The sequence below is a fragment of the Ovis aries genome, chromosome 4 (assembly GCF_016772045.2).
Source record: "Ovis aries strain OAR_USU_Benz2616 breed Rambouillet chromosome 4, ARS-UI_Ramb_v3.0, whole genome shotgun sequence".
NCBI classification, from domain to species: Eukaryota; Metazoa; Chordata; class Mammalia; order Artiodactyla; family Bovidae; genus Ovis; species Ovis aries.
The window spans coordinates 33,157,103-33,172,503 of NC_056057.1; the positions used below are offsets into that span (position 1 = coordinate 33,157,103).

The 15,401-nt window shown below is 38.7% G+C and overlaps 1 protein-coding gene across 3 annotated transcripts in view; it reads left to right on the forward strand.

The window, feature by feature from the left end:
- The window catches only part of CCDC126 (coiled-coil domain containing 126), a 46,294-nt gene extending 41,854 nt beyond the window's left edge, over window positions 1–4,440 (forward strand). For all 3 annotated transcript variants that reach the window (XM_060414574.1, XM_012176519.4, XM_004007794.5), the window contains one exon: window positions 2,662–4,440. In XM_060414574.1, the coding sequence (XP_060270557.1) occupies window positions 2,662–2,846 (185 nt within the window). In that variant the 3' untranslated portion in view covers window positions 2,847–4,440. The remainder of the gene's footprint in view (window positions 1–2,661) is intronic.
- The last annotated feature ends 10,961 nt before the right edge of the window (window positions 4,441–15,401 follow it).

Here is a 15,401-nt window from a genome sequence, read left to right on the forward strand (position 1 = left end):
CCTTGCACTCTTAAGTAGGGAAGTAATAAAATATTTGTTGAATGATATAATTTATTCAGCACTCAATGGGAGAGGGTAGCTGTATTAAAAATGTAAAAGACTGAACAATTAATGTCCACTTAATTACAGAGTTTATGAGGCTTTTGAAATGATTTTTACCTAGCTATTTGCTCTGATACTTAAATTAGCTTTTAGTTCTGAGGAAGCATTCTTGTTTTATTGCTGGCTTCACAATAAAACTTTACAGTGAGTGATTTGTTTTGATCAAGAAGTGACTTCTAACTTTTCTCCCTTGTACAATTAAGCAGATGTTAGTGGCAGTAAAATATTCATTTGAATTTGAAAAATATTAATAAGGAAAAGTTTTTGACTTACACTTTAAACACTTAATATATTTTATTTTCATTAGTCATTTTTGCATTTTATTATAATTGTGTTTCTTTTTTGTGTACACATGGTTAATTTTATTTGTATCTGCCTCTCTTCACATTTATACAAATAGTAAAACCTATTGAGATATAAATAAGAGATAAATCAAGATAGAGACATATAGGTATGGAAGTTTATTTTACTTTGTGTAATATCTTTAAGGTTCATCCATTTTGTATCATGTATTAGAGATCACTGTTCCTTTTTATGGCTAAATAATATTCTCTTGTATGTGAATACCACATTTTGTTGATCTTGTCACCTACTGACGGACACTTAGGTTATTTCCACCTTTGGCTATTGTGAATAATTCTGAAATAAACATTGGTATACAGGTACCTCTTTGAGTCTCTTCTTTCACTTTTTAAAGGTATATACCTACGAGTGGAATTTCTGGGTCGTATGGTTTGATCCCTGGGTTGGGAAGATCCCCTGGAGAAGGGAAAGGCTAGCCACTCCAGTATTCTGGCCTAGAGAATTCCATGGACTATATAGTCCATGGGGTCGCAAAGAGTCAGGCACGACTGAGTGGCTTTCACTTTCACTTTTTTCATGGTATGTGTAGCTTTTTTAGAAACTGCTTGGCTGTTTTGCATGATGGCTATGCCATTTTATAGTCCCACTAGCAGTATATGCGGATTCTAACTTCCTCATGTTCTTGCCAGTGTTTATTATTTTCTCTTTCTTTGATTATAGTCATCCTAGCAGGTGTAAAGTGATGTATCATGTGATGTTTGGTATTGTTTCACATGCTTGTTGATCAGTTGTATATCGCCTTTGGAGAAATGTTTTTTCAAGTCCTTTGCTGATTTTAAAAATTGAGTGGTTTATCTTTTTATTGTTGGGTTTAGGAGTTCTTTATATGCTCTTGATATTAAGCCCTTGTCAGATACACGATTTGCAAATATTTTCTTCCATTTTGTAGATTGTCATCTCCCTTTCTGGATAGTATCTTTTGATATCCGAAAGTTTTAAATTTGATAAAGTCCAATTTACCTGTTTTATTTTTCTTCTATTTTTTTTTTTCTGATGACTTAGTAGCAGAACCATTAACAATTTTATTAGCTGTTGTTAAAATGATTTTTTTCTCTGATCACAGATTGGGGTTGAGGTGGGTCCAGGATCAACAAAAATAACTGTATTAGTTGTCGCTGACTGAATACCTAATATGTGCTAGGTGCCATTGGGAATCCTGAGTAAAGAGACTTAAAATGAAGCAGAGGGTCATAATTTCATTTTTTTTCTTTTTATTTTAATTGGAGGCTAATTACTTTACAATATTGTGGTGGTTTTGCCATACATTGATATGAATCCGCCATGGGTGTACATGTGTTCCCCATCCTGACCCTTCCTCCCACCTCCCTCCCCATCCTGTCTCTCAGGGTCATCCCAGTGCACCGGCCCTGAGCACCCTGTCTCATGCATCGAGCCTGGACTGACAATCTATTTTACATATGGTAACATACATGTTTCAATGCTATTCTCATAAGTCATCCCACCCTCGCCTTCGCCGACAGAGTCCAAAAGACTGTTCTTTACATCTGTGTCTCTTTTGCTGTCTCACATATAGGGTCATAATTACCATCTTTCTCAATTCCATATATATGCGTTAATATACTGTATTGGTGTTTTTCTTTCTGATTTACTTCGCATAATTTCATTCTTGCCAGTTAAATTCTGCTGACATCATGTAACCTCCCAGAGAGATTAGAAGATAGTTCCCCCTCTCATTTGCTAGTCAAAACTACTATCTGTACTGCACTAACCAGGTTCCTGGCTCTGCTCTGGTTCCTGGGTTCCCCCCACATTTCAGCCTGTGGAGGTTCTAGGTTTTTTTGTTTCTGCATTTCATTGAGTTTCTTACTTAGGTAGCTTTTTAACCTTACGTGCCTAGCCCACAGTCATCTTTACAGTCTGCTTAAGAGTCTCAAAGTAAATGAATTTCTTACAGAGGGACTAACATTTTAAACCAGCACTTAAATCTGTTTTATTGCATTAGAAAAGTGAGTTTCCCCACATTTATAACTGACATTATTCCTATAAGAAACTCTGTATGTGATACTATAGATTAAAATACTGGGGCTTTTCCTGTTTGCGGTTTGAGTGCTTTCTCTCTAGTATATTTCAGATGATTCAATAATTGTTCATGTTTCCCGTCAAACTATGAAAGCACAAATATTAAGTGCTCTATCACTGTTTATTATGATTTATTCTCATTTTTCTTCCCCCTAGCGGATCTAAGAAGAACAATTGCTGTCCTTTTGGATGACATTTTACAACGTTTGGTAAAGCTGGAGAACAAAGTCGACTATATTGTTGTGAATGGCTCAGCAGCTAGCACTACCAGTGGTACTAGTGGGAATCCAGTGCCACTGACCACAAATAAAAGGATAAAAGCATCAGGCAGCATTAGATAGCAGTTGAAGATCACCTGGTGCTGCTACATTCACCATGGATTATATCCTATGGCAGAAAATCACTGGCTAGCATAGAGTAATACTTTACAATAAAAGCTCTACGCATTTTCAAGGAATATGCTGGATTCATGGAACTTTAATTCTGTATATAATTTAAAAAGTTATTAGTTTGCTTTCAGGCACATCTCTTCAATGCTGTACTATAGCCTTAAAGGGAATTTGGTAACATGGTTGATGTAGTAAGCAGGTAGGTGATCTTTGTATAAACCTTTGTGTTTGAGACCAAGTTGAAACAAAAACACTGAAAGATGGATTCATTTCTACAAAATATTTATTTAAATATATAACATATTTTTTAGACAGATGAGGAATATTGTTATTGAGTCGTTTTGTCATTTGTTATGGATAGATGTAACTGTTGGACTAATACTATTAGAAAATGTGGTTAATTCCAGTACTTACTATATTTTGTTATTCAGATTATGAACAGAGAGAAAGGAAGTATAATGTTGAAAATAGTGTTTTGAAATGGTGACCCAAAGAATGTCTTCATTTGCACTATCCCTTCAGAATAACTGAAGGTTATTGTATATTAAAAAAAATTACATTTGTAAGAGTATAATCTTGAAATGGGTAGTAGCCACTGTTTGTAAACTATTCTAAACATTGGGGCAATTAAATAACATTAAAATAGTAATCTCCAATCTCGTATGTAACATTTTCTTATATACTTGTATTCTGAAGAATAAAAGATATTTTTATGATGAGATTAAATATTCATGATTTTTCATATAGATGAATGTTAATTTAAAAATATAACACTTTGAGTGATTATGCTGTCAAGAAAGCACATTATTTCCATATTTGGGTAATTTTTGCTTTTATTGTATTGACAAGGGAGGGGGATACTGAGATATTTGTGAGACTGGAACTCTTAAGGACTTTAGCAAGATGTATATAATAAAAGTATTTGTGTTGCATTAAATTGTTTGGAAAATGTTAACATTATAGTATATAGAATATATACTCTTTATGAAATGTTGGATTTGTATGATACACAGTAGATATTCATTTATTTAGTGACCACTTAAAAATAAGAGCATTTAAAATGTAATTTAAATTATGAAGATGGACTATCTTTTCAGGAAAACAGCTATTCTATATATAGCACAAGAGAGCTCAATCTTGGGTAAATTCTAGTATAGAGCAAAGTACACCTTTATTTAAATTTTCCTTGTTGCAAATTTAATTGCCATATGGTGCCCTATGTTTCATAGTATTTATTCTCTAAGTGGAGCTAGCTTCTAGATTTAGACAGTATTGCATTTAGTTTTAGAAATTGTATTGTTCATTATTACAATGTGCTACCAGACGTGGTAGCAATAATTATACTGGTTTATTAAAGTAAGTATGAGAAAAGACTTCTTGAAGGTATCTTTGCAAACTCTTCCCTGTACCCTGCCTTATGTGAAGAAATTATTTACATACCATTTCCAGGTGAAGTTTGGAATAGCTGTTCAGTCTCTCATTAGGTGTGTACATTTTTTGTTTTTGTTTTCAGGGATGAAATAAAATGTATTATTTGTACTTTAAAGTGTTATAAGTTTTCTTCTTTAATGGTGATTGTTCTTTTAATAAATGGTAAGTGATTAACAGGAATTTTAGATAATTTGGGGTTTTGTTCCATCAATTCAAAAGAGAAAAATGAAAGATTGCCTCGTTCAGATTAGAAGAGTCTGAAGTTGGGGATTGATGGGAACGAATTCTGAGGTTTGTGATTGGAAGTGGTTCCTAGATTTGTTCCCTCAAGTTGAAGTTTACTGTTGAGTCTTTTTTTAAATTTTAATTTTATGCTGGAGCATAGTTGATTAACAGTGTTGTGTTAGTTTCAGGTATCCAGCAAAGGGTTTCAGTTATATATGTGTCTGTTCTTTTTTAAATTCGTTCTTCATTAGGTTATTACAGAATACTGAGCAGAGTTCCCTGTGTTGTACAGTAGGTCCTTGTTGATTATCTATTTTAAACATAGCAGTGTGTACATGTAAATCCCAAACTCCCAATATATTCCTCCCCCTCTACCCCTCCCTCCTGTTAACCATAAGCTTATGCTGTAAGTCTGTGAGTATATTTCTGTTTCGTAAATAAGTTCATTTGTATCATTTTTTTAGATTCTGTATATAAGCAATATCATACGATCTTTGCCTTTGTCTGACTTACTTCAGTTTGTATGATAATCTTCAGGTCCATCCATGTTGCCATAATGCAAATGGCATTATGTCTTTCTTTTTAATGTCTGAGTAATATTCCAGCGCACGTGTGTGTGTGTGTGTGTGTGTGTGTGTGTGTGTGTGCGCACGCCCGCATGTGTGTATTCAGTTCACTTCAGTCACTCAGTCATGTCCGACTCTTTGCGACCCCATGAATCGCAGCACGCCAGGCCTCCCTGTCCATCACCAACTCCCAGAGTTCACTCAGACTCACGTCCATCGAGTCTCTGATGCCATCCAGCCATCTCATCCTCTGTCGTCCCCTTCTCCTCCTGCCCCCAATCCCTCCCAGCATCAGAGTCTTTTCCAGTGAGTCAGCTCTTCGCATGAGGTAGCCAAAGCACTGGATTTTCAGCTTTAGCATCATTCCTTCCCAAGAAATCCCAGGGCTGATCTCCTTCAGAATGGACTGGTTGGATCTCCTTGCAGTCCAAGGGACTCTCAAGAGTCTTCTCTAACACCACACTTCAAAAGCATCAATTCTTCAGTGCTCAGCCTTCTTCACAGTCCAACTCTCACATCCATACATGACCACAGGAAAATCCATAGCCTTGACTAGACGGAGCTTTTTTGACAAAGTAATGTCTCTGCTTTGAATATGCTATCTAGGTTGTCATAACTTTCCTTCCAAGGAGTAAGCGTCTTTTAATTTCATGGCTGCAATCACCATCTGCAGTGATTTTGGAGCCCCCCAAAATAAAGTCTGACACTGTTTCCTCTGTTTACCCATCTATTTGCCATGAAGTGATGGGACTGGATGCCATGATCTTAGTTTTCTGAATGTTGAGCTTTAAGCCAACTTTTTCGCTCTCCTCTTTCCCTTTCATCAAGAGGCTTTTTAGTTCCTCTTCACTTTCTGCCATAATGGTAATATCATCTGCATATCTGAGGTTATTGATATTTCTCCCGGCAATCTTGATTCCAGCTTGTGCTTCTTCTAGTCCAGCATTTCTCATGATGTACTCTGCATATAAGTTAAATAAGCAGGGTGACAATATACAGCCTTGACGTACTCCTTTTCCTATTTGGAACCAGTCTGTTGTTCCATGTCTAGTTCTAACTGTTGCTTCCTGACCTGCATACAGATTTCTCAAGAGGCAGGTCAGGTGGTCTGGTATTCCCATCTCTTTCAGAATTTTCCATAGTTTATTGTGATCCACACAGTCAAAGGCTTTGGCATAGTCAATAAAGCAGAAATAGATGTTTTTCTGGAACTCTTGCTTTTTCCATGATCCAGCGGATGCTGGCAATTTGATCTCTGGTACTTCTGCCTTTTCTAAAACCAGCTTGAACATCTGGAAGTTCACGGTTCACGTATTGCTGAAGCCTGGCTTCGAGAATTTTGAGCATTACTTTACTAGCATGTGAGGTGAGTGCAATTGTGCGGTAGTTTGAGCATTCTTTGGTATTGCCTTTCTTTGGGATTGGAATGAAAACTGACCTTTTCCAGGCCTGTGGCCACTGCTGAGTTTTCCACATTTGCTGACATATCGAGTGCAGCACTTTGACAGCATCATCTTTCAGGATTTGAAATAGCTCAAATCCGAGGTCAGGGACAGAAACTGGGAGGACCCCATGCCCGAAGGGCGGCGGCCAAGAGGAGTTATCCCACTTCCGAGGTCAGGGGAAGCGGCCGTGAGTGCCAGGCTGCAATGGCTCAGGAGCGGCCGAGAGGAGCTACCCTGCGTTCGAGGCTAGGGGCAGCGGCTGAGAGGAGCTACCTCACGTCCGAGGCCAGGGGCGGCCTGGAGGAGCCACCTGGCGTCTGAGGCCAGGGGCGGCGGCTGGGGAGGAGCAGCCCTACGTCCAAGAAGCGGTGGCTGAGCAGGCGCAGGAGGGCCTAGAGGAGCTATCCCACGTGTGTATATACATTCATATATATATATATATATATGTATTTTTAAATTAGTGTCAGTATCTCTCAGACATCTTTCCAGAATGAGATTAGGGCTTCCAGTAAGTCTTTATTAGGTCAAATGTTACTTCATGTTGCTTCTTTTTGAGTGTTGATTAGCATTATCATTCATTTAAATAAATCATTTTTCATTTAGTTTTCTGAGTGTTTAATTCAGTCATCCACCCACTCTTTCTTTACTATCTCATATCAATTAGACATTAATAGTTAATACTGATTTTTTTTCAGACAAAGAAGTAAACTTTGGTTCTGAGGATTCTTTTTAAACGGGAAGGTGATGTGAGGTATAATAGCAAAGTTTGAGGAGAGGAAACATTTGGTGTTTGGAAATTAACCCATACCAGATTATGTTCAATTTTAAGACAAATGTGCTTTTTGTTTGCTTTTTCATCTTCATGAGTTTGAAAGGAGGAAAAAAATTCCCTTTAGAGTGTTTTCTTGAGATTGGAATTGGGAGTCTCAGGCCAGAAGCCTTGAGTGGATAACTGAAGCAGGATAGCCCAGAAAGGGGGTCTCTGCCAGGTAAGAAGGGCCACTGGCCTCTGCCTCCTGAAAGAGGCTCTACACCTTGTATATTAGAACTATTCAAAACCACAGTGTGTTCTGGGAGGAAGGAGTTAGAGCAGGAAGGATTTGGATAATTTATTTTTAATAATATCCCTCATGTGATGATATCATTACAGTAACACTTACTGAGCATCTACTAAGGGCTGAGCCCTGCACTATGCCATCATGTACAATGTCCTGTTTTAATCTTCAAAACAGCTTTGTGAGATAGGTTTTGTTAATCCCTGTTTTGTAGGTAATGGACTAAGGTATGCAGAAGCTGGATATGAGGGCTCTGGTCACAGATCTCTTATGCTGTTCAGCAGAGATTGAAACCTAGAAGGGTTGGTTTATAGGGTCTGTGCTCTTGGTCACTGTGCCTTATCAGGTGTTCTGCAAATCTTGGCTTAAGTAAGCTCAAGCATTCTCCCTTCCTCTCCTTATCTTGTCCCCTGGACCTATGGACTTTTCTGTTGTGATCCAGGAGAGATCTCCTCACTTTGTCTCCAGACGCCTGGGTCAACAAAGCACATAGAGTCTGAAGAGGCGTCACACAGTAGGTACTGGGCTCCCAGGCATTGGTGGTAGCCCCGACCAAGGCTGATGGCCCAGAATAGCTGGATTTGTGGATACTGGGAGATGAACACACGCCATAGTGTTTGGGAGCTTATGAACAAGCCTGTCACAATAGCGGCTGTTACATCACATCTTGGGCTAAAGAGAAGGGAGGAATCAACTTGGTGCATATTCTCTAGGGTGAATAGAATCTGCTCAGTCTTGCTGTTAGGGCCATTTTTTGTGTGTCCAGCATGGAATTTAGGGCCGTTCTCCATCAGTATCTAGTGTGTGTGGGCATGCTCGGTCGTGTCTGACTCTGCGACCTCAAGCACTGTAGCCTGCCAGGCTCCACGGAAGAATTTGCCTGGATTTCCCAGGCAAGAATACTGGAGTGGGTTGCCGTTTCATTCTCCAGGGGCTCTTCTTGACCGAGGGATTGAACCGCATCCTCCTGCATTGGCAGGTGGATTCTTTACCACTGAGCCATGTAGTAAGCTATTGAGAGTACTTTAAATTGCAAAAGCTCTGAGTCCACCTGTTTTCTGTCTCTGGATGATTTCTGCTCACTGTACATGGTCCTTGCACTGATTACCAGCCTGGAATTGATCTCTCCATGGAGAAGTGAGGAAAAATTTTCATAGAATTCCTCTTTTTAGCATTTTCATTAATACTCATCCTGTATAAATAAAAGGCTTCTCTGGCCTTCACCTGAACTCGTATTTAAAAGTAGAATGAATGTAAAGAATGTTGTGAACTGTAACAGTACATTTTAGCTGAAAATGCCCTTCTTTTAACTTCCAGGCAAAGACACAGTTGGAGGAGAAAGGCAGTCAGAAGTTGGGGGTTGGAGGATTGACATATTTATGTAGTTTATTCTCTCTTTATAGGCTGCTGCTTTTTCTGCCTTGGGAAATAACTAAATGGTGTTTGGAAATAAACTCTTCCAGGAAGTTGCTATGAATATTGATAGTTTCAAGTAAAAATAACTTTCTCTTTACGTGGCTTAATTATTCTTATCTTTTCCCCTAAATACCATGTGCTAAAAACAATGTTAAGTTTAAATACAGTGCTAGATAACCATGGTTAAAGCAGAAGAAAGGTTGCTCTTTCTTTGATTAAAACAAGTGACTTCTGACACAGCGTGTTAGCTGAGGGGCCCAGAGACTGCAAAAGTGGCCACTCTGCCTTCTGTTTCTAGAAAGAAACTTTTCCTGAGGCTAAAAAGGAAGTCAAGGGCACAGCTCTAAAAGGAGAACATTTTTCTTCCTGTTGATTAGGACTCAGTTAAACCTTTATCAGGGAAATAATGAACTTGGGGAGGGCATAAGCTCTACTTTTTACACCTTTCTCCAGGGAGTCTTCCCTTCACATATACTGATGCCATGGTGGAGAGAACTGATCTCTTCACAACCCAGAAGGCCAGATGGAAAGTATTCTTTGCCTGTGCAAAGCCAGGATAACTAGTATTTCTTGCTGATGATAAGGCATGAGTGCTGGCTTCGTGAAATAACGTCCCATGATAATAGGCACAGCTGGGACCCATTGCTATCTTACAGTGTCCCATTGGGATTCCAAGCAGATGAAGCCCAGTCCTAAAGTAGTCACAACTACGAAACAATTCTGCTGTCAGGCTTTGACTACCCTATTTTATATCATGTAGTCCTGATTTGTTCTTTTCTATTTGCTTTCTTGGAAATCCTTCCCCTTACTCTCTCTGGTTTGAGTACAATTTTTTTTTCCAATATTCTTGTCAGGTTTTACCTACTTAGTATTCCAGGCTTTCCATTCCCACCCTCAAGAGATTGCCTCTTTCTTTGGAATCCTGTTATCACTTGTGGTCCCTGCTTCATGCATTTAGTCCTTCATTCACACTGTTCCCTCTGGATTCTCTTCTCCCATCTGTCATGAGTGGCTTCTCTTTCTTTAAGTCTTAACTGAAAGTCACTTCTACAGAGAGACCTTCTCTCACTACCATTCTAAAATAGGAGGCTTTTCTGTATATTCAGAGACCGTCAGGTTCCTAGCTCCCAGCACAGTAGCTGGTACATAGTAAATGTTTACTAAATGAATTAACAAATGAATTTGTATATTATTTTTAAAAATTTTATCATTTTTGGCTGTACAGGGTCTAAATTGCTGTTCCGGCTTTTCTGTTGTGGTGAGCAGGGCTACTCCTTGTTGAAGTGCGCGGGCTTCTCACTGTAGTGACTTCTCTTGTGGAGCAGGGGTTCCCGGGCACATAGACTTCAGTAGTTGTGCTCCTGGGCTCTAGAGCACAGGCCAGTAGTTGTGGCCCATGGGTTTAGTTGCTGTATTACATATGAGATCTTCCCCCACCAGGGATCAAACTCACTGTCTCCTGCTTTGGCAGGCAAATTCTTTACCACTCAGCCACCAGGGAAGAAGTCCTGTTATTTCAGTTTAATGTGTAATGATTTGCAGCTTAAAAACAAAAGCTTTCAGAATAAGATCAAACTAGAAATTAATTTGGAAGGAACTGAAATCTTTAATTGAGTCTTTCTTTCCATAATTTGGTAACTCTTAAAAATTTGTTAAGATTTTCTTTAATGTTTCTCAGTAAACTTTTATAAGTTCCCTTGCAGAGGTTTTGTATGCGTTTTTTTATATTTATTACTAAGTATAGTGTGTTTTATACTGTTAAGAGTTGTATCTTTCTACATTTCATTTTTATTAGTTATATATATATAGAAAAATAAAAAGAACAAAAACTTTGCTAACTCCAAGAATTGAGACATATCACAAAACAGAAGTGATGCGACCCATGTCCATTTGTGTAAGGAACTCAGAAGTTTTCTGGAAAATAACTCCTTGTAGTAGATGAAACCTGTGAGATGCCAGTGTATGTTTCAAGGATAGTAATATGAGTAAATAGGAGTGATTTTTCATGTTTTCCTCATTCTCTATGGTCTTCTCTTAGTTGTTTTCTAGGGATTTGAAGACAAATGTTTTTATCTTTAAATGGTATTTAATGTACATATGAATATGTTATGATAGATGGATATAACTTAAATAGGACATGATCACACTTTTAATCCAGTTAAAAGGCATTATGTATTTTAATATTAAAAATAAATGCTATTTTGAAGTTGATTTTTCAAAATATTCTGTTAAAAATATTTTAGATTTTTGAAGTTGAAAAAAAGTGTTTCTTAACGTCTACTACATTCATGGTATGACTTTTGGCAGAGCTGTTTTCATTTTTCTTTATTTAAGAAGAAAAATAATGTACAGAATTCTAATAATTTGCTACTAGCAGCAAATGTGGTCCACTGGAGAAGGGAATGGCAAACCACTTCAGTATTCTTGCCTTGAGAACCCCATGAACAGTATGAAAAGGGGCAAAAAGATACGACACTGAAAGAGGAACTCCCCAGGTCGGTAGGTGCCCAATATGCTCCTGGAGATCAGTGGAGAAATAACCCCAGAAAGAATGAAGAGACGGAGCCAAAGCAAAAACAACACCCAGTTGTGGACATGCCTGTTGATAAGAAGCAAAGTCCAATGCTGTAAAGAGCAGTATTGCATAGGAACCTGGAATGTCAGGTCCATGAATCAAGGCAAATTGGAAGTGGTCAAACAGGAGATGGCAAGAGTAAATGTCGATATTTTAGGAATCAGCGAACTAAAGTCGACTGGAATGGGTGAATTTAACTCAGATGACCGTTATATCTACTACTGTGGGCAAGAATCCCTTAGAAGAAATGGGAGTAGCCATCATGGTCAACAAAAGAGTCTGAAATGCAGTACTTGGATGCAATATCAAAAATGACAGAATGATCTCTGTTTCCAAGGCAAACCATTCAATATCACGGTAATCCGAGTCTATACCCTGACCAGTAATGCTGAAGAAGCTGAAGTTGAACGTTTCTATGAGGACCTACAAGACTTTATAGAACTAACACCCCCAAAAGATGTCCTTTTCATTATAGGGGACTGGAATGCAAAAGCAGGAAGTCAAGAAACACCTGAGTAACAGGCAAATTTGGCCTTGGAGTACAGAATAAAGCTGGGCAAAGGCTAGTAGAGTTTTGCCAAGAGAACACTGGTCATAGCAAACACCCTCTTCCAACAACACAAGAGAAGACTCTACACATGGACATCACCAGATGGTCAATACCGTAATCAGATTGATTATATTCTTTGCAGCGAAAGATGGAGAAGCTCTATACAGTCAGCAAAACAAGACTGGGAGCTGACTGTGGCTCAGATCATGAACTCCTTATTGCCAAATTCAGACTTAAATTGAAGAAAGTAGGGAAAACCACTAGACCATTCAGGTATGACCTAAATCAAATCCCTTACAATTGCACAGTGGAAGTGAGAAATAGATTCAAGGGATTAGATCTGATAGAGTATCTCATGAACTATGGATGGAGATTCATGAGATTGTACAGGAGACAGGGACCAAGACCATCCCCAAGAAAAAGAAATGCAAAAAAGCAAAATGGCTGTCTGAGGAGGCCTTACAAATAGCTCTGAGAAGAAGAGAAGCGAAAAGCAAAAGAGAAAAGGAAGGATATACCCATTTGAATGCAGAGTTCCAAAGAAAAGCAAGGAGAGATAAGAAAGCCTTCCTAAGTGATCAGTGCAAAGAGATAGAGGAAAACAATAGAATGGGAAAGACTACAGATCTCTTCAAGAAAATTAGAGATACCAAGGGAACATTTCATGCAAAGATAGGCTCAATAAAGGACAGAAACGGTAGGGACCTAACAGAAGAAGATATTAAGAAGAGGTGGCAAGAATACACAAAAGAACTATACAAAAAAGATCTTCACTACCCAGATAATCACGATGGTGTGATCACTCACCTAGAGCCAGACATCCTGGAATGTGAAGTCAAGTGGGCCTTAGAAAGCATCGCTACGAACAGAGCTAGTGGAGGTGATGGAATTCCAGTTGAGCTGTTTCAAATCCTGAAAGATGATGCTGTGAAAGTGCTGCACTCAATATGCCAGCAAATGTGGAAAACTCAGCAGTGGCCGCAGGACTGGAAAAGGTCAGTTTTCATTCCAATCCCAAAGAAAGGCAATGCCAAAGAATGCTCAAACTACTGCACAATTGCACTCATCTCACATGCTAGTAAAGCTCAAAATTCTCCAAGCCAGGTTTCAACAGTACGTGAACTGTGAAATTCCAGATGTTCAAGCTGGTTTTAGAGAAGGCAGAAGTACCAGAGATCAAATTGCCAACATCCACTTGATCATCGAAAAAGCAAGAGAGCTCCAGAAAAACATCTATTTCTGCTTTATTGATTATGCCAAAGCCTTTGACTGTGTGGATCACAATAAACTGGAAAATTCTGAAAGAGATGGGAATACCAGACCAGCTGACCTGCCTCTTGAGAAACCTGTATGCAGGTCAGGAAGTAACAGTTGGAACTGGACATTGAACAACAGACTGGTTCCAAATCAGGAAAGGAGTCAGTCAAAGCTATATATTGTCACCCTGCTTGTTTAGCTTATGTGCGGAATAAATCATGAGGAACACTGGGCTGGATGAAGCACAAGCTGGAATCAAGATTGCTGGAAGAAATATCAATAACCTGAGATATGCAGATGACACCACCCTTATGGCAGAAAGCAAAGAAGAACTAAAGAGCCTCTTGATGAAAGTGAAAGAGGAGAGTGAAAAAGTTGGCCTAAAACTCAACATTCAGAAAAGTAAGATCATATCATCTGGTCCCATCACTTCATGGCAAATAGATGGGGAAACAGTGACAGACTTTTATTTTGGGCTCCAGAATCACTGCAGATTGTGACTGCAGCCATGAAATTAAAAGACACTTACTCCTCGGAAGAAAAGTAATGAGCAAACTAGGCAGCATTTTAAAAAGCAGGGACATTACTTTGCCGACAAAGGTCCATCTAGTCAAGGCTATGGTTTTTCCAGTGGTCATGTGTGGATGTGAGAGTTGGGTTATAAAAAAGCTTAGCACCAAGGAATTGATGCTTTTGAACTGTGGTGTTGGAGAAGACTCTTTTTTTTTTTTTTTTTTTAGTTTTTTATTTTTTAAATTTTAAAATCTTTAATTCTTACATGCATTCCCAAACATGAACCCCCCTCCCACCTCCCCTCCCCATAACATCTTTCTGGGTCATCCCCATGCACCAGCCCCAAGCATGCTGCATCCTGCGTCAGACATAGACTGGCGATTCAATTCACATGATAGTATACATGTTAGAATGTCATTCTCCCAAATCATCCCACCCTCTCCCTCTCCCTCTGAGTCCAAAAGTCCGTTGTACACATCTGTGTCTCTTTCCCTGTCTTGCATACAGGGTCGTCATTGCCATCTTCCTAAATTCCATATATATGTGTTAGTATACTGTATCAGTGTTTTTCTTTCTGGCTTACTTCACTCTGTATAATCGGCTCCAGTTTCATCCATCTCATCAGAACTGATTCAAATGAATTCTTTTTAACGGCTGAGTAATACTCCATTGTGTATATGTACCACAGCTTTCTTATCCATTCATCTGCTGATGGACATCTAGGTTGTTTCCATGTCCTGGCTATTATAAACAGTGCTGCGATGAACATTGGGGTACATGTGTCTCTTTCAGTTCTGGTTTCCTCGGTGTGTATGCCCAGCAGTGGGATTGCTGGGTCATAAGGTAGTTCTATTTGCAATTTTTTAAGGAATCTCCACACTGTTCTCCATAGTGGCTGTACTAGTTTGCATTCCCACCAACAGTGTAGGAGGGTTCCCTTTTCTCCACACCCTCTCCAGCATTTATTGCTTGCAGATTTTTGGATCGCAGCCATTCTGACTGGTGTGAAGTGGTACCTCATTGTGGTTTTGATTTGCATTTCTCTAATAATGAGTGATGTTGAGCATCTTTTCATGTGTTTGTTAGCCATCCGTATGTCTTCTTTGGAGAAATGTCTATTTAGTTCTTTGGCCCATTTTTTGATTGGGTCGTTTATTTTTCTGGAATTGAGCTGCATAAGTTGCTTGTATATTTTTGAGATTAGTTGTTTGTCAGTTGCTTCTCCCATTCAGAAGGCTGTCTTTTCACCTTGCTTATATTTTCCTTTGTTGTGCAGAAGCTTTTAATTTTAATTAGATCCCATTTGTTTATTTTTGCTTTTATTTCCAGAATTCTGGGAGGTGGATCATAGAGGATCCTGCTGTGATTTATGTCTGAGAGTGTTTTGCCTATGTTCTCCTCTAGGAGTTTTATAGTTTCTGATCTTACATTTAGATCTTTAATCCATTTTGAGTTTATTTTTGTGTGCGGTGTA